Raw genomic sequence first — 17,027 nt, 5'->3', positions numbered from 1 at the left:
TTAAAAAATATAAATCAGGGAATAATATTTATCAACAAGGCTGCATGCTGGGAAAACACACCTGGAGGTGGTTTGAGATAGAGCTCTCATCACCATGCTGTAAGCCAGCAGGATCTGGGCTGTGGATGTGACTCTTCGCAAAGCTTTCAGTCTGTCGTGAGAGTCCCTCAGCGATACAGCCTGCTGTCCAAGGCTTAAAGAGGCCTTCTGCTCAACAAGTGCACTCCCTGGACGAGAAAATAACAAGAAATAAACAACAACAAACCACTGCACAAACTCCAAAAACATCCAACCTAAACAGGTGTAATTAAAGTGTTATCAAATTATTCATGAGCCAAATTCACTTAATGAGTCCAGAAAAATGTCTTATTTGAGATATTTAAAGACAGAAATGATGCCAGAATTATTTGTCTTGCCAGTGAATGCAGCCCATATTAAACCTTATAAGCCAATTTTGCAAGATATAGGTCATAAACACTTGTTATGGTTTCATTTTTTGCAGTTCCTGCTTTGGGCATGCAAAAAGTCAGAGTACTGGATCAATTGGGGATAAATGGGAGTACTGTATGTGTGCTACAGATAGTATAAATGAGGGATGAGTCACTCTGCTGCAGTACTTTTGGCTGTGGCAGTGGTCTGCTGATGCCAACAAGCGCAGAGGGAATGTGGGTGTGTGTTACAAGCCGGCTAAATCTTTCCGCAGAGGAAAAGTGACAGAAACACTCAGTGCAACATGAACGACAGGACAGAGAAATATCAAGTAATGACCTTTAAACACAGCCGAATGTGCTCTGGATCTGAGCAGTGATTTAACATTTTAAGGTGTGAAGATAGGTTTGTTTTTGTGCTTTACTTGTTCATAGAGTCAGGATGCAGCTGCAGAAAAAAAAAGTGCTGGAAATATTTTAGACTGTGTTCAAATGTCAGGCATGTTTTCCTGATGCAGAAGCGTGCATTGTACAAAATGTAACACCTTTTGGAGCCACTGCTTTCGTAGGCTCAGCTGAGCTGTAAACCAGAGCTCCAAGTGGATCCGGCTCTGTGAAGGCGATAGGGTCTGGCACCAGCTTCTTCTCAGTCAGCCCCAGCGGTCTCAGCAAAAGCCCGAAGTCCTCCAGTCCTGTCAGCTTGTCTGTGTCACACTCATCTTGATGGCTCAATTCCCAATCATCTGAGACAACAGGAACACCAGTTTCCTACAATTTTACTGTATACCAGAAATTTGATGTTTTATTGTTGCTATAAAAGCCACCTTTCCTACCATCAGAGGTGCTGTCCAAGTGGCCAACCAAATCAGACGTCAAACGTTTAATCCTAAAGCAAAACGGAAAAATTACGACAGTATGAGAGTGTGTTTTACAAATCTATCATTTCTCTGCATAACCTTCTCTACCTTTCATATTTGGAGTTTGAGTCGCTCAGGTTAGCAGCCAAATACTTTTCCCTGCAGGAGCTGCACAGGAGGTAGAAAGGGAAGTTGGAGCCACATTCCCCTTTGAACCAGACGTCCACATAAGCACCAGTGCTGTCGTAACCTTTGCGTGCAGCGCTCTGACCGCAGCCTGGGTGACGACGCTTTATGTGGTTGTTAAACTGTAGAGTAAGGGTGTTGCAGAGCTCGCACTTCACCATCTGACTGTGTTCTTCTCCAGCCTAGAATTAAAACATTACTTGTGAAAGAGGACAACTGGATTTCTATGTTCTTCCCATTCGGTTGCAGTGATGGGTGTGTGTGTTTCACCTCCACTATCTGGAGCGCATCTCTCTCCAGACTGAAGAATGAAGGTGTGAGCAGGTCCTCGTAGCTCTCCTCATGGTATGGGTCATCCATGTAGCCGAGCTCGGACTCCTCCTCTGCAGAGTACGGATGAAACTCCACCTGCTCCGGCCAGTCGCTGACAGATGTGTGCTGCTGGTAGAGCTGTGGGAGAGGGTTTGGTGACGGCAGGTCTGGAAAGAAAATGACGTTACAATCAGGGGTGTTCAAACTATTTTTAAAGAGGGTCACATTTAATTTTATAAAAACAACCAAGAGTCAGCAACTGTCTCCTGATACCAGATAAGTGGTTAGTTTTCTGCAGCGTTATGTGCTGCATAAACATCAGCAAAATCTACTTATTCTCAAAGAAAGTGTTCTCCATTAGGGGGCGATATGAGGAAAGTATCTTAGTTTTTTTTGTGGCAGGATCAGGATCTGGATTTCATCAGAAATTAGTAGTCTAGTGTCCTCCAAGGAGGTTTTTGAACCCTCACATTTTCACATCATGATAAATACATTCATTTTAAGACCTCAGCTGTTGATTTTTTTTTTAGCTCTAGCTTTATACAAGCATCCTATGCACAGTCCAAATGTAGTTAAGTGAGATGTTACCAGATAAACGTTGGTTTTGTTTGTCCACTTGACAGAAAACAAACATTTATTTCTGTTGCCTCACTGACCTGCTCTCCTGAAGGACGTTCTCTGAGTGGGTCCTGAGCGGCGTCGCCGAGCTGGAGGAGGTCTATTCCTTGTAAGGTGGACATCTAAGAAGTTCTCCCTCTCAATCCAGTCAAGTCCAGGCAACAAACTGAAAAAAACAACAACACAGAGCTCTTTATAGAGAGTTATGAGGCCATGGTAATAGTAAAGATGGAAACAGTATGTTTCTGAAGTCCCCGACCTTTCACTGGGTTGACTGGTGGGTCGCTCAGGACATTGTACCGTCTCTGGCCCATCTGGTGATGGGGTGTCAGGGGCACCCTCTGGTCCAGCTGATTCAGCGGCCTGCTGCTCTTCAGTCAGCGGGTGCTCCAGCATCCAGCTGGCCAACACCTCAATGGTTTGAGAGTCTAGGTCACCTGCTACATCTGGGCGGGACCACAATGAAGGTCAGAAGGAAGAAGATGGATTATAGAGCACTGCACTGTCAGATGATTGTGTGTCTGTGAGCTTTCTGAGGATGAGTTCACACACCTGCTCTGATGATGTGGTGTTTGAGAACACTAAGTGTAAAATAATGTGCATGGCAAGGCCTTTGAATTTGATAATGTGGGAATTTACGATCCCAAAAAAGGTGGGTCGAAGTGTAAAATAATTTCACTAAAAAAAGTGCAAATACAATGGATCAGATGTTGACCTGAAAATTTTGTTGAGCATATATTAACATCACAGCATTCCAGCTCTTTGGGTAGTAGATAAAAGGTGACACTGAAAACACTTCTGTGTTTTTTTGGGTGCAATGTGTACAAATGCTTTCACTGTCTTCCACTTAAAACTCATGCAAGTTCTGTGCCATGCGTGAGGTAAGACTTTTACGAAGTGGGGAAACTGTCACTGAAAACTTGGACAAAAATGTTTGAAGGTTTGATAAATTTTACATTGTTTGTTGACAAGTTGGCAAAATCTGACAGTTATCAGTCGAATTACAGTACATTGTTCCAGATGATGAAGTCCCTGAGACACAGTGAATAACTTGTATTATATTAAGGTTTAAATCCACAACACAACTTAAAACATTCAGATTCACACTTTTCTTTGTATCTGTAAACAGGCTGCAGCACACGGTGAAGGACAGATGTTAAAAATAGAAAGCACATAAAACAGAATCACAAAGCAGTACCTGCTGCCTCCATGGCCCAGTAGATATGTCTCATAGAGAATCCCATTTCTAGCAACCGACTGGTGACAAACATTTGTGTCCGTTCTGGTGATTAAGGAGAAAAGTAAAAGTAGACAAAAAACAGAAAACAAAACAAACTCACAGCTGGAAGATTTTTTTTTTTAACATGCAGACTGTTTAAGATCATCAGACGAAATCTGGATTAAAAAAGTCCAATTGTTATTCTAAATGATTAATCCTACAAAACCTAACTCTGTTAACAGAAATATTTCCATATTTATTATCAGTAAGTCATCATCCTTGGATGATTTGTACTGAAACCAAAAGAAGTGATGATGAAACAAATGGTGCCATTCAAGCATGTGAGTGCACAAACTGCTTCATGCATGAGACTGAAGGTTCAATAACTGTGTCAACACATGCTGTTTGAAACAGCAGCTTGGTTGTGAACAAAGAGGACCATGCAAGAGACAGACAGTTCCCACTACACTGTGTGTGGACTTTAATAAACATGAAGCCAGCATGGGGAAAAGATTAAGATTTTACCTGCATGACTGCAACTTTAAACAAACTCTATCACCCACTTTAAACCAGGAGACATTTAACAGCTTTTCCCCCATAAAGGTCACTGCGCTGCGTCTTACCCAGGCTGCTCCTGGCCTGTGTGCTGCAGGGACCTGGTTCCATGAAGCTAGTCTGCTGCTCTGTGAAGGCGTCACAAGAAGCAGAGCTGGCCAGGCTGAAGCAAGGGTGCAGCACAGGGGCGGTGCTAACCAGACCGGTAAGCGTGGGAAACCGAGTTAAGACCATGTGCCTAGAGAAAGTGAAGATAGAGTAATAACACAGAGAAGTGGTGCTGCGTGACCACTTTTCAGTCCTGAACAAATATCTGAATGAGAAGGAATCTGACGTACTTTTTTTTACCCTTGTACCTAAAATCATCAACCAAGCATGTATCTTTATCTATCTCATGCTAAGGTCTGGTATTTGCTCTTGGGGCATCAAACACTTTCAGAGACGGTGAACTGAAGTGCTTGATTTCATTTTCTGCTCTATACTTTAAACCTGAAGCTGTTCATTTAGCCTCTGAAGCAGTAACAACATTAACACTTCAGTCAGCTGGCTGTGTTAGGGGGAGAACAAGCAGGCCGGGCCGCAGCGAAGATTTAAGGCAGAGAAGGCAAAACCCTCACTCTCTTACTTCTATACATCCTAACTCACCAGTTCCCTCGACTTCAGGATAGCTGTTGCTGCCAAAAGATGCAGGTTTGTAGTTATCAGTCACAAAACAACAAGAGTCAGAGTAACTGAGTTTGTTCCCTCGTAGAAAACAAATGAAAACGCAAAGTGTACTCACTGGAGGAGGCTGATGGGGAAGAAAGGGTTGAAACTATCCAGGGCATCCGCGTGCAGGTTTGTCGGCAGAGAGGAAGCTAAGTCGGTGTTGGAGGAGGAGGCGGAGGCTCTGTTTGATTGGCCGAAGATGGCTGTGCCTTCGGAGCCGGCACTGTAGAGGGACACAGAGCTGGAGGACTTGGAGACGGGCTGAGAAGCCGAGTGGTGGCCCGATTCTGCAAGGAGAGAAAGTGGAAAGTTTATCTTGATCTGAGACACAAACCAAGAATCTTTTCAAGTCTTTCCAAAAGTCTGAGTCGGGTTCATGAGCTGATTGTACATTGGTATTTGTGATCTCATATTGGGACACAACTTTTTAAGTCCTGGTTCCTTTATCAGCACCATGGTTTTATTATCGGCCAATACCAAAACTGATCAACATTCTCTATCTCTTATATGAGGAAAAGACTAACAATGTTTTTGCCAACTTCAGGCTTGATGACATGATACACACTTATTCCTTTTTGAAGAAGAATCGACCTGCCTTTGTCACTGATAACCAATCTACCTTTCTGAGTCAGTATCAGACTGACACACACCACCAGGCTGGGATCAGTGCACCTCTAATCTCATTTTTTGTTGATTTTAACATTTCAACATTGTCTTTCCAAAGATGTGTTACAAGAATGTTTTACAATCTGATGACAGCTGCAAACTAGCCACTCCACCCAGAGATTTTGATGCTTTTTCTTGTTTTAAGTCAATTATCTCTGGATTTGTTGCTGTCCTTCAAATTGAGACAGTCTTTAATTCATTCTCCGGGAAAAGCAGACTGGTAAGCAGATGAAAGGAGATTAAATCAAAGCAGCAGCTAAAACTAAATCCTTTCTGTCTAACAGACAAAAAAACTCTTTGACAACCGTTTTAAGCAACATATCACTCCTCAAGCACTTTTTGTAAATATCACAAAGAGATTTTGATCATTTGTTTCTTTGATAGTTAAGTTACACTGGTGTCATCTTTGTTCTAGAGACGAGGTTCAGTTGTTCAACAGCTCCAACAGCTGTATCTGGATAAGACTGTGCAACCATTTGGACAACAACTCTACTAAACTTATCAGAAAAGTACCTTTTACCTAAACCACAGCTCGACATACCTTTGTGTTCTTTGTCCTCCTGCATCCTGTTGATGGCTCCTTTGTAGATCATGACCTGCGCCCTCTCCAGGTCAGCCAGAGAAACGCTCTGTTTGATGGGACACGGCCTCACAGCCCACTTCACCATGCTCTGCACCACGTACTGCAGCACTGACCGCAGCTCAGCGCTCTCATCCCACTGTTTGCTGCTGCTCTTCACCTGGTCAGGGTTTGGACTTGTTAGGGGACTTGCTGCAGGGTTGGGAGGTTCATGCTTCGGTACCAGAAGCAAATCTGAGAGCTTCTCACAACTAAAAATGACGGTAAGGGTTTTTAAAGCTCCGGTAAGAAGGTATGAGACTCTAACTGCTCGGAGTTCAATGGAGAAGGCATCCAGTTTGGAGTTTTGGGGTGTGTGTGTTGAACATGTTGACTCCTGATGATCAGCAGGCTTTGAAACATCTTTGTTTGGAGTCTGTGATGAGAAGGGGTCTGTTTCAGCACTCTCTTTAAACTTCTTCTTCTCGTCTTCCTGACTCACGTCTCCATCCAAACGACTCTGCACCTCACTCTCCTTCATGCTCTCCTCTGAGTGTTTCCTCTTAGGGGCCACATTTGCCCCGAGCCAGCCCTGTTCCTCCAGAAGCCCCATCAAATAAATCAGATCTAACAGCACCGTTGGTTTGAGGCCTCCCAGCTGGGTGACGCTGCAGCAGGAGACATCGCAGGGCTCCAGCGAGATGATCGGTGTGTCGCTAGGTGACCAAGAATTCATGTAGCTTAGTTATTGGGAAGGATGGGAAGAACCCACAGATACAGCATGGAGTGACAGCAGGACGGATTCAAGAGGGGAACATGGATCAAGAATGAAGAGGAAGAAGCAAGAAGAAAGTAAGATTCAGGGGGTGAATGGTAAAATAAAGTAAAATGTTAGACAGTAAAGGACAAAGAAAACTAACAGAAAAGAAAAACAGTCATAAACATGCTGAAAGGACCAAGACAAGAAAAATACAAGATTATTAAAATGGATGTAAATGAGAAAAATCACATTCATTCATTAATGTGTAGTACCTGACAGAGAGATCCGTCTCCTCCCACTGAAGCTTGGCCAGAGTGCTTCCCTCTTTCAGAACTCCCAGCAGAATGGCCCGTCGCCCGCTGGGTTTGTGCCGGCACAGACCCCCAGCACGAAGACCGTTGTCCACACCTCCAATCATAGCGAGGACCGGCCACACTTCAGTGCAAAGAGCAGCCAATTTGGCATCTGACAGAGAGCGATGATGTGACAGCGATTCTGCTGAATCATCCCCTGCAGCATCTCTCTCACTGTCTTCCTTCTCAGAGGAGCCGAGACCTAAAAATGAAAGACAGAAAGTCTTAGAAAATGCTTTGCAATCAAACTAAAGTGTGATCTAATTCTGGTCTATGCCTGACCTGCACTGTAGCTCCCTAAGTCTCCCTCCTTCAGCAGCGGGCCAATGAGCTCCAGGTGTGTATGGATGTACTCGCTAATGTGTGAAGCCCAATGATCACACTGATGGAGACGACGGAGGAGGTGCACGGTTGACTCCAGCAGCACTGTTGCTCTGGGGCTGCAGAAGGGATCTCCCGGAAGAAGATTACTGGGCATGCCTCGCATTTGAAGGTCACGTAGCGCCACCTGTGGAAAAGACAGAGACATATTTTAGCCTCCTCAAATCAGTATTTGAAATTGAGCAGTTTCTTTGGATTACATTGAACTGACTTTTTAACCGTGGTCAAAGGTTAGTTAAACCAAAATGTTGCATCTACACTGAAAAAAACTAGAAAAGCACTCAGAGAGCGCAGACCTCCACCAAGCATATTGTGATTGTCACGCAACACCTTGGTCCTACTTTAATGTTATACTCCCTTTCAGCAGACTGTCTGCTACAATTTGGTGTTAGCTGCAGGTTTGTACAATAATTTGTTACCTGACAGTGTTGAAAATGATGAAGACCCAGTACATATTTCATATTCCGTATCTTAGTATCCAGAATATTACAAGGATCTGGATCGTACTTTTACATCTGTCAGAAATTATGGTGACCTTGTCTTGTATTGTTTTGCAAAGCAATCCGACCATTTATCATGGAGTTATATGCACATATGGTAAAAACGGCCCTATCTCACAAATGAATCACTTCTTCCTTATCCCATTTTAAACATTTCATGAAAATTTCATTAACTTTTTGAGTATCTTGTTCACAGACAAAAAAATAGACAAACTCTCCCAAAAACATAACCTCCTTGGTAGAGGTAAAAATTAATCTAAGCGAGTGTTTGTCTTATGTTTGGTAAAAACAGTGTCTGACTTAATGTCACTTGACAAGTCCAGAAAAATGTTCTTATTTAAGAAAATAAAAGACAAAAATTACACCAAATTACTAGCAAAAGTGTAAAAACATCTGCAAATAAATAGCACATTTATTTACTCTATAGAAGCCATTGAGTTGGCATTTTTGTCTGAATATCTTGAAATAAGTAACTTTTCTTGACTTTTCAGGTAAATGTGGCCCACATTAACCTAATAAGACATTATTTATTGAAGATAAGACAAAAACACTTGGTTAGATGTCAGTTTTTGCAGTGTGTCAGGTGTGTTGTGTACCTTCTCCCCAGGATTGCTGCTGTAGAATAACACACATGGGTACAGCTCAGAAGCAACCACACTTTCAAACGCCAATTTAGGCTCCTAGTAGACAAACAGAAACACAGTTAATATAAGGAGCAATAAACAGTCAATGAGACTTTAATGCCTGAATATGTGTTGCTTGAAACCTTGTCATTCTTGGCGAATGAAATGGTGTGAGCCTCCATGTCCAGGATGCATGTGATGGTGTCCCCCTGGGTAAAAGAAGGAAGCGTGCGAACCAGTTCTCCTCCATGGTACAGGTTCCCACTGTAGGCTCGATACAGCCACATGTCAGTGGTGGTGTGATGGTTGTGATCTCTAACGGGCCAGCGTGAAACGCCGATACATGTTCCCTCGTTGCCTCTGTTCTCTTTGGTTATATAAAACTGAGGAGAGAAGTTTGGTATAGGTCAGGTCATTTAACACTTTTTATCTGTCAATAAACATTTTGAGTAAACACTGGTCCGTACTTTCCAAATAAAACAGCCAGAAGTGATGGCGGTGGTTGCCAGGCCGTAACCTTTCCCCCCTGAACCATGCGACAGGATGTTACCACTCTCCAAAGAACAGCAGATCAGCTTGTGAGGGTCGAAGGAAAAGTCTCCAATGGGAATACATTCATCATAGCTGCCATGATTCTGCAAGACACAGACATTACATAATAACTTCAATTTTACAATACTTTTATATTCAGGTAAAACAGTGCTTCACAAAAAAAAAACAGATATCAAATGCAGAAAGGCAAGAGAAGCAGAGGGGTAAAATATCAAAAATTGGAATAAAAATCACAGAATGATAACTTTTGTATAAAGATATGTCTTGATTTGAGAAATATATTTCCTCTTTCAACTTGAGTTTATAGTTTAGACTTTGGAGCAGCCAGTTAAAGCAGATCTCAGACTGCATCCAGGCTCATGGGGGATAAAAGCTCAGAAACATAAGGAAGGGAAAGTCCATGTCGGGCCTTAATTGTGATTTAAAAAAATCTTAATAAATAAACCAAAGAAGATTCAATGCATAAGTCCTCGTATGACAGTGATTCTGCAATCCCTAATTTTTTAAATACCCATTCTTGTATAATGTGACACTAATTAAATTTGTTGATATTTTTCTGTCATCAGGCAGCACTCCTACATGCACAGGTCCATCTGTTCAATCCAAGGTCCTGCTGTTTGAATTTCACTACTGCCAGGAGTAAGTTTCACTTCTTCCTAAATGCAGCACTTTAGAGGTCCTCGATAACTACATTTATTCATTACTTTTATTCAACAATATCTAATTTCTTGATCTGATTGTTCCATGTTTTTTCAGGTTTTTCAAGAGGAAAAATGTGTGGCTTTAGATTAAAATGTGAGACTAGCAAAAATGATTTCTAAATTGAAATAAGGGAAAAATTAGGGGTTATTTAGTGAAGTGTGATTGCACAGTAAGAGGTGTAGAATGGTAACAATGTGTTATATGAAATAAAGGTCAAGTCAAACTGCTGTATTACCCCCTTATCTTTTTCGGTTTCCTCATGGTTTCTTTCGATTAGTGGTTCCTTCCACATGTAAACAGATGAAAGCTGAAAGAGTTGTTTAACAATCTGCAACAAAAAAAAAACAGAAAATGATAACATGTAATCCTCAATGTCTTCACTATAATTTTTAAAACTTCAAAATTTGAATTTTACATTGTATACAGATTTTCTTAAGCTTCTGCAATTATTTCCATACCTGTTGGATTTGAGCAGGCTCAGAACAAGCAGGTAACAGTCTCTCCAGAACGTGGAAAGCCAAAAGCTTCGTACGGAGGTTCTGGAAGCATGGAGAACCTAAAAAGAGGACAGTGGAGTTAAAAAAAAAGTTTTCTGCACAACAACACAATATCAAAGCTGTCAAAGTGTCTTACCTAAAGTGCACTTGTGTGAAATTATGGCCATTAGTGGATCAACCCATTTAACAAAAGTGGACAGTCTTTTCATTACTCGTAATGACAGCACACGCCTCAGAAACACCAGGAAATCTGCCAGCTGAGATTCAACCACTTTGCTGTTTTCTACTCCTGAGAAGATAGAAACAGATAGAAAATGAGTCTCAAACTCACATAATGGCGCCAGATAACTTTGAATACAGGATTTTATAAGCTTTGTAAAAACACCATGTAGATTCGCGTTCTTGCTCCCAGACTCGACATCTACTTGCTCAGCTGTTCCTCTCTCTGCCGCCTGCAGCTGGTGGAAAGCGTGCAGTATTGTTTGGAGCTGCTCACACATCACTTCCATCAGAGCATGGGAGACATCCAGTGGCAGTAAATCCTCACAGGAGCTGCAAAAACAAGACGGATTGTAATCTACAGCAAAAAGTACATACTTTTTTTTAAATCATTTGAATCACATAAGGAATCATGCACACTCACCTCGCAGCCACTGTCAGAATCTGCAGCAGACGAGCACATGCTAACCTAACAGCCCCGCTCAGTAACACAGATCCAGAGGTAGACGCTGCAAACCAGCCCTGATTCATGAGTGCACAGCTGTTGTTGGTCAGAGTGGAGAGGATTTCCAGGATGCCACATTTGATGACGAGCACCAGGTCTACTGGCTGGTAGCAGAAATTCAGTGCAAACATCGTGGCTAGCAGAAGATGCTGGCATGAACCTGGGTGTGTTAGATACAGAATTTTAACTTTGAGAAAAATAAGTTATCAATGGAGAGGACAACGAGAGCTTTGAGCAATATTTTTCAAACATGTGAAGGAATAGAGAACAAACCTGGATGCTCTTTTTCTAACACCACCCTCTGTTTGAGGACACGCACCACCTGCTGGTAGAAATGGTGGGCTGCAGTTTGAAGGTTTGTTTGTGTGTCAAGTGAAGCTGATTGAGTACCAGACTGGAAAAAGAAACATAAACAACATGGAAACATTAAAAATAGACATATGATTCAGACTGTCTCTTGTTCTCATCTTGGGCTCTTATATTTAACATGTGCTAAAAAATTTGGAACTGCATGTTCAGGAGTTTTACCATGTAATGCTGCAGCTCGTAGTTGACTCCAGAGTGAGAGGTAATTATTTGTGTTCCCAAAGCAAAGCATCCAGACAGGAACTGAAGCTGCACTGACTGCAACAATGTAGGGAACTGAGGGGAAGCAGTAACACCCCTGCTCTTCTCCTCCATCTTAGACAGGAAGGATGACATCTGACACAAAGCCTCCAGACGCAGCTGATCAAAGAGAATACTAATTTAGTTGATGCACTTTTAAAAAAATGCATCTCTAAGCTCAATAATTTGTGTAAGATAGAAATGAGTACCTCTGCTCTCTGTTGCTGCTGCAGTATAGCAAAGGAAATGGCTTTAGGATCTGCCTGGCAACACATCTGTCCAGCAGGAGGCAGCGAAGGTGAAGGGGGTGACAAATGGCTCAGGCTTCCACAGACAAAGAGGAACACCTGGTTAAGAATAGGTAGCGTGTTGTCGCCGCAGTACGGCATGGAGGTGGTTGGGCTGATGCACTGCCGCAGACGATCCCAAGCGTCTTTCATGATGCCCAGAGAGCAGAGCGGTAAACCTGAAGCAGACAGAACAAGATGAAGATTACAGACTGGTACTGTCATCTAAATCAATCATACAATATTTCTGTAAAAAAAAACTAAAATGTTTTGTGTGATTCGTTTCCTCAAAGGGCTGGTCATTTCCTCTGGAAAGGATACAAAAATTGAGCAAATCTTTCGAATGAACATATTTTCCTCACCCATTTTATTCTTAGAAGATCCAAGTGGAGTTCTGGGTTGGTCAGTCTAAAAAAGGAAAAACAGATGACACTAAATCAGCACAAAAAACGAGAGATGGCATGAAGTTAGAACCAAGTGGGAGACTCACCTGTTTACGACCATCAGCGGACACCACAAAGGACTCCGCTGTTGATTTCCTGTGAGTGGAATGATGTGGACAGTGAGCATAGGAACAGGGAACTGATACTTTAGATCTGTAGAAAAGCATTTCCTCAAGAAGGTTTATGTTTTTGTTACCTTCCTCCGTTCCTCAAACCCTGGCTGTTCTCGCTCTCACTCGGTTCCACCCATGCAGGCCGGACCCCAAGCAGCAGGAAGAGGCAGCGGGACACCACCAGATGGCAAGCGGCGGGGAAAGAAATACTCTCCTCGGACTCCCTCTGCATCTCCCATTGCTGCTTTGGATCCAGCTCCCTCTCTGGACTGACTGGGCTCTCCATGCTGTTGGGAAGGGTGGAGGTGCCAAAGGACTCGTACACTGTTACGCTCTGCTGCACCTGCATGGCCTCGCGGGTGGCCATGAAGGATTCCAAGACTTCTGCAGGAACAGGATGAATGGATGTGAGTGAGACCTCAAAGATACAAGAGGTGACAGACATGCAGGTGTGTTTTTCTAACCTGACAGGTACATGCGGCTGTTGCCGAATGTGTCTTCGTCTGTAATTTCTTCTTGGTTGTGATTTGCTGTGGGAGTCGGGGGCACCTGCACCTCCCGGCTGCAGAGAGATCTTGACTGCTGCTCATGATCCTTTCTTGCCTGCTCCGCTGAGGTACTGGGCTCCTGTTGGTCTGCTTCCGAACTTTGGGGAGACTGAGTCGTCTGCAATCAAGAAAATATAGTGTAATATACCTTTTAATTCATCTACGTCATTTTTACTTGTGGGAATAATAGGTAATGATGAGAATTTGACTCTGGAATACATGGATAAATTGCTGAAAAGGATGTGTTGTTCATAAATTAGTCCTTTTATCTTCTGTAATGGTTTCACTTTGTCATAAACAGCTGCATTGTGTGTATTTGGTTATGAGACAAAGTGCACTTGTCTACATAATGGTACCTGTTTGGCAGCAGTCGGCACCTGAGACATCTTTGGAGAGTTTTTATGAGCCAACAGGGTGCTTCTGATTTTGTAAACTGTTTCAAAGAGGTCTAACAGCGTCTCACTGGGCTCATATCTGTCAACACAGAGTGGATAAATAAAGAGGATTATCAGCTCTCTCTGCTGCACTGCAGCACAGATCACATCACCCCACCCCTTATGGTAATTTTAACACATAAAACTCATGACTTAGGATGCCTCATGTAGTGTTAAGAGTGAAATGCGCAGGAAACAGTATTTTTCTCACAGAAACAACATTGTGTATTACTGACCTGTCCTGCCAGCAGGCCTCGTTCTGCAGCCCAGTGTGTTTCAGAAGAGCTGCCAGGCTGCAGCGACAGACAGTCTGCAGCAAACAGTCTCCTGAAGAGCCTCCACTCTCCCACTCTGTTTCACAGTAAAACAACATCACTAATTCAGAGTCACAGTCAAAAAAAGGGAAACAGAATCCTCAGGGCACCTAACAAACACACAGTGCAGTACAAATACCGTTGTTATTTTCTACCTGAAGCACCCACGTTGAAACATCAGTGTCGATGTGTGTACACCAAGTGCAATACATCAAGTACACTAAAGCGTCTTAATATCTTTATTTCTTGCTAGTACAGGTTTGAAGAAAAAGTACCTTTACTGTGTCCATACTCCTCCAACTTCTGCCACAGACTCCCAGCTGCCCCTCTGGAGGATCCCAGAGCAAGTTCCAGCAAAGTTCTGGTCTCTTCGTTCAGACTGAGCTCTGCCAGCCTGGCGTCACTGTTGCCCAGCAGCACAGCCTCTGTTAGCCACGCCATGCTAGAGTCTGCAGAATGACAAATCATGTCAGAAAAACACAAGGACGTGGAGGAAAACACGCTGCATACATAAAAGTACAGACATTGTTTTATAGTTTGATACTTCACTCTCTTCAAAACATTCACTCCCTTAAGTGAACATGAGGCTGCATGAGGATTCTGGGAAACAACATAAATGCTGCTGTTATTTGTATTCCTACCCAGTCCTTCACAGTCTGTCTCCAGGCCATTCCTGAGGAGGACACTTGAAAGCCAGAACTCTGACAACTTCTCTTGAAGTGAGGGCGGTGGACCTTGCAGCATCCCACCGAGGCATCGACCCACTGCCAACGCTACAGAGCGCTCCAGATCCAACAGCCAAACCCACCTGCAGTCCTCCTGTGGGCATGTGTTTTCTTCACTTTTATCTGCAAGGAAGACCCCAAGTCATTGAATAATTGCCCATGTTACTGTAATGATAACTGACTGAAACAATGAAGTTGTGCTGGTAGATCAAAACCCCACTTACCTGCAGAGGTTTTCGGAGCCTCCACCCCCAGTTCCTGTTCCTCCAAGAGGCCTGTCTCTGGCAGCAGCCGATTGAAATCATTGAGGTGCTCCAACAAAGACAGTAAATGGCTCAAGAGAGGCTGAACTGTGGCCAGAGGTAACAGCAGCAAGGAATACATAACCTGACACAGCAGGCTGCCGCACACCGAGTTGTACAACACCACTGTTACGAGAGATGAGAGGAGATTAGACAGATTTTCATTAAACAGCTTTCTTCAGAATTGAATCAAACATTCTGAATCTGCTCTTACTGTGCAGCTTCTTGATTATTTGTTTATCCAGGGAGCTGTCCTTTAAAAGTTTGGTGGATCTCCTGAGGGTTTCAGCAGCACACGGAAGCAGCAGGTAAAGATGCTCACGGAGCAGCGTCACACTGCTGTCATCCTACAGAGCAACAGGAACATACACCCAGCGATAAGACAACAGTTTTACCTCAAAAACACACAAAACTGTGATTTCTTTGCATGAAAATGAGCTGTGTTATACCTCAGTGCTGGAATGGATGTAGCAATGGGCAAGCAGGTGTTTGTGAAGTCCAGACAACAGCTGGTGGAAATGAGAGGGAGGATCAGATTGTCCTTTGTTATCCGATGATAGCTGCTTGTCACTGTTTTTCTCCAATTCCCCAAATGCTCGCTCCTGTGCACACATGAGAAACACACAAGAAAATCACTTAAAATAAATGTACAAATGCGCAAAAATGCGACAATTCAAGGCTACTCTTTCCATACCGTGTAAAAGCTGATGCTGAGGAGGAGCGTCCTGAGCAGCACTTCAGCTAAATGCAGAGGATCATAAGCATCAACAGAGCTGGATGAGGAAGCGGCCCTCACAGACATAGCGGGTGTCAGAGGGGGTCCCAGGACAGTCACCTCTCCAAAGTTGCTGTAACCCAGAAGAGATGCAACATGGCTCTGATCCTGGAGGCTGCTGAGGACCATGTCCAGCTGCAGACGCTTTGAAAACAGAAAGAAAGGTTGAAGGCAGAAATGTCCAGTACTTTGGCATCTTCATGTAATATTGAGGAAAAAAACAGCTGACGGGGAATTTCACAGCTTCAGATTTTCACAGCATTCAAGCCGCCTTCAACAATTACTGCTTAGCAATGCTTTGAGTTTAGATGAAGAAGCAAGAAAGATTGTTTTCTTTATTAGCAATTTATAATTGTCATATATTTACTCCATTCTTTCTTTGCAAGCAATACAGTAACCTAAATCAATGCTTTAAAAAAGTCAGTAAGAATTCTGCACACCTGTCCTTTGGAGAGGACATTTAAGCTCTGAGGGCCCTGAGGAAGGAGGGAGAGCAGCAGTTCTGTTCGTTCCCTCAGTGGAGGCAGCAGCAGGGAAGCGCCGATGGAAAGAGTGTTCAGAACGGCCTGAAGGTGGACAGAGAAGTCATCGCAATTTAATATAACAGAGATTAGCACTGAAATTTATTGAAAAAACAATTTGGCTTTCTAACAACCCAATATCAACCAATTTGCAAAACAGTTGTAATTATACTGATTCAACTCAAGTCACATATAAGGAACCAGAGATGTGTCATTCAAGCAATAGGAAAAATCCAATAGTCATTGCTAACTAATGGCTAATTACCGACTAATTAACTAAATAGGCTTCTCCAGAGCAGATATAAGGAGAAAGCGACTAAATGACTCAAATAATGACTGTGCAAAGTTGTCGTGGGTGAGTTAGATATGATCCATCGACAGTGCTTAACAAATTAACAAGACCAGCCTTCATAAGCAACAAAACAACCATTGGCATCATTACAGGTGCTGTGAGGACTATTTGGAAAAGGTAGAGTTTATTTGAGACAAAGACTCCATTTCCCATGAGCATCATCACCCACTGTCGTAAGAAAGAGACTTTCACAAAGACGTGCATTTCTTAAGAAGCCAATAAATGGAGAGTAGATCGTCTTCTTTTTTAACATAACTTTGCTCTCTTCAAGACAACTTTTTGCAAGACTCAAAGCAACAAGGTATTCATTCGTTTTTTGAAAGGTGACAACAAGCAAACTTTGTAAACTCAGTTTGTAGTTTGGTGTCCCGATGATGAGCAGACTACCTGTTTAGTGTTATTTACAG

The 17,027-nt window shown here is 42.9% G+C and overlaps 1 protein-coding gene across 4 annotated transcripts in view; it reads right to left on the bottom strand.

The window, feature by feature from the left end:
* The window catches only part of LOC141805950 (putative E3 ubiquitin-protein ligase HERC1), a 43,302-nt gene that overhangs the window by 13,948 nt on the left and 12,327 nt on the right, over positions 1-17,027 (bottom strand). For 2 of the 4 annotated variants that reach the window (XM_074691216.1, XM_074691217.1), the window contains exons 14-50: positions 16,188-16,313; positions 15,667-15,891; positions 15,422-15,574; positions 15,187-15,319; positions 14,895-15,098; positions 14,587-14,793; positions 14,221-14,394; positions 13,868-13,982; positions 13,554-13,671; positions 13,114-13,315; positions 12,733-13,033; positions 12,584-12,632; positions 12,456-12,501; positions 12,016-12,272; positions 11,729-11,926; positions 11,474-11,594; positions 11,120-11,360; positions 10,862-11,028; positions 10,613-10,765; positions 10,438-10,535; positions 10,215-10,307; positions 9,193-9,360; positions 8,869-9,108; positions 8,699-8,782; positions 7,504-7,729; positions 7,141-7,423; positions 6,091-6,848; positions 4,957-5,170; positions 4,244-4,413; positions 3,600-3,683; positions 2,661-2,847; positions 2,440-2,567; positions 1,742-1,950; positions 1,394-1,653; positions 1,262-1,314; positions 974-1,171; positions 62-227 (exon numbers count right to left, since the gene is read on the bottom strand). In XM_074691216.1, coding sequence (XP_074547317.1) covers positions 62-227; positions 974-1,171; positions 1,262-1,314; positions 1,394-1,653; positions 1,742-1,950; positions 2,440-2,567; positions 2,661-2,847; positions 3,600-3,683; positions 4,244-4,413; positions 4,957-5,170; positions 6,091-6,848; positions 7,141-7,423; positions 7,504-7,729; positions 8,699-8,782; positions 8,869-9,108; positions 9,193-9,360; positions 10,215-10,307; positions 10,438-10,535; positions 10,613-10,765; positions 10,862-11,028; positions 11,120-11,360; positions 11,474-11,594; positions 11,729-11,926; positions 12,016-12,272; positions 12,456-12,501; positions 12,584-12,632; positions 12,733-13,033; positions 13,114-13,315; positions 13,554-13,671; positions 13,868-13,982; positions 14,221-14,394; positions 14,587-14,793; positions 14,895-15,098; positions 15,187-15,319; positions 15,422-15,574; positions 15,667-15,891; positions 16,188-16,313 — 6,809 coding nt within the window. The remainder of the gene's footprint in view (positions 1-61; positions 228-973; positions 1,172-1,261; positions 1,315-1,393; positions 1,654-1,741; positions 1,951-2,439; positions 2,568-2,660; positions 2,848-3,599; positions 3,684-4,243; positions 4,414-4,956; positions 5,171-6,090; positions 6,849-7,140; positions 7,424-7,503; positions 7,730-8,698; positions 8,783-8,868; positions 9,109-9,192; positions 9,361-10,214; positions 10,308-10,437; positions 10,536-10,612; positions 10,766-10,861; positions 11,029-11,119; positions 11,361-11,473; positions 11,595-11,728; positions 11,927-12,015; positions 12,273-12,455; positions 12,502-12,583; positions 12,633-12,732; positions 13,034-13,113; positions 13,316-13,553; positions 13,672-13,867; positions 13,983-14,220; positions 14,395-14,586; positions 14,794-14,894; positions 15,099-15,186; positions 15,320-15,421; positions 15,575-15,666; positions 15,892-16,187; positions 16,314-17,027) is intronic. The other 2 variants (XM_074691218.1, XM_074691219.1) reach the window with 2 other exon arrangements.

The sequence above is a fragment of the Halichoeres trimaculatus genome, unplaced genomic scaffold, assembly GCF_033239565.1.
Source record: "Halichoeres trimaculatus isolate MK-OKI-2021-1 unplaced genomic scaffold, fHalTri1.1 fHalTri1_scaffold_16, whole genome shotgun sequence".
Classification (NCBI taxonomy): Eukaryota; Metazoa; Chordata; class Actinopteri; order Labriformes; family Labridae; genus Halichoeres; species Halichoeres trimaculatus.
This window is presented reverse-complemented; position numbering and strand designations above follow the sequence as displayed.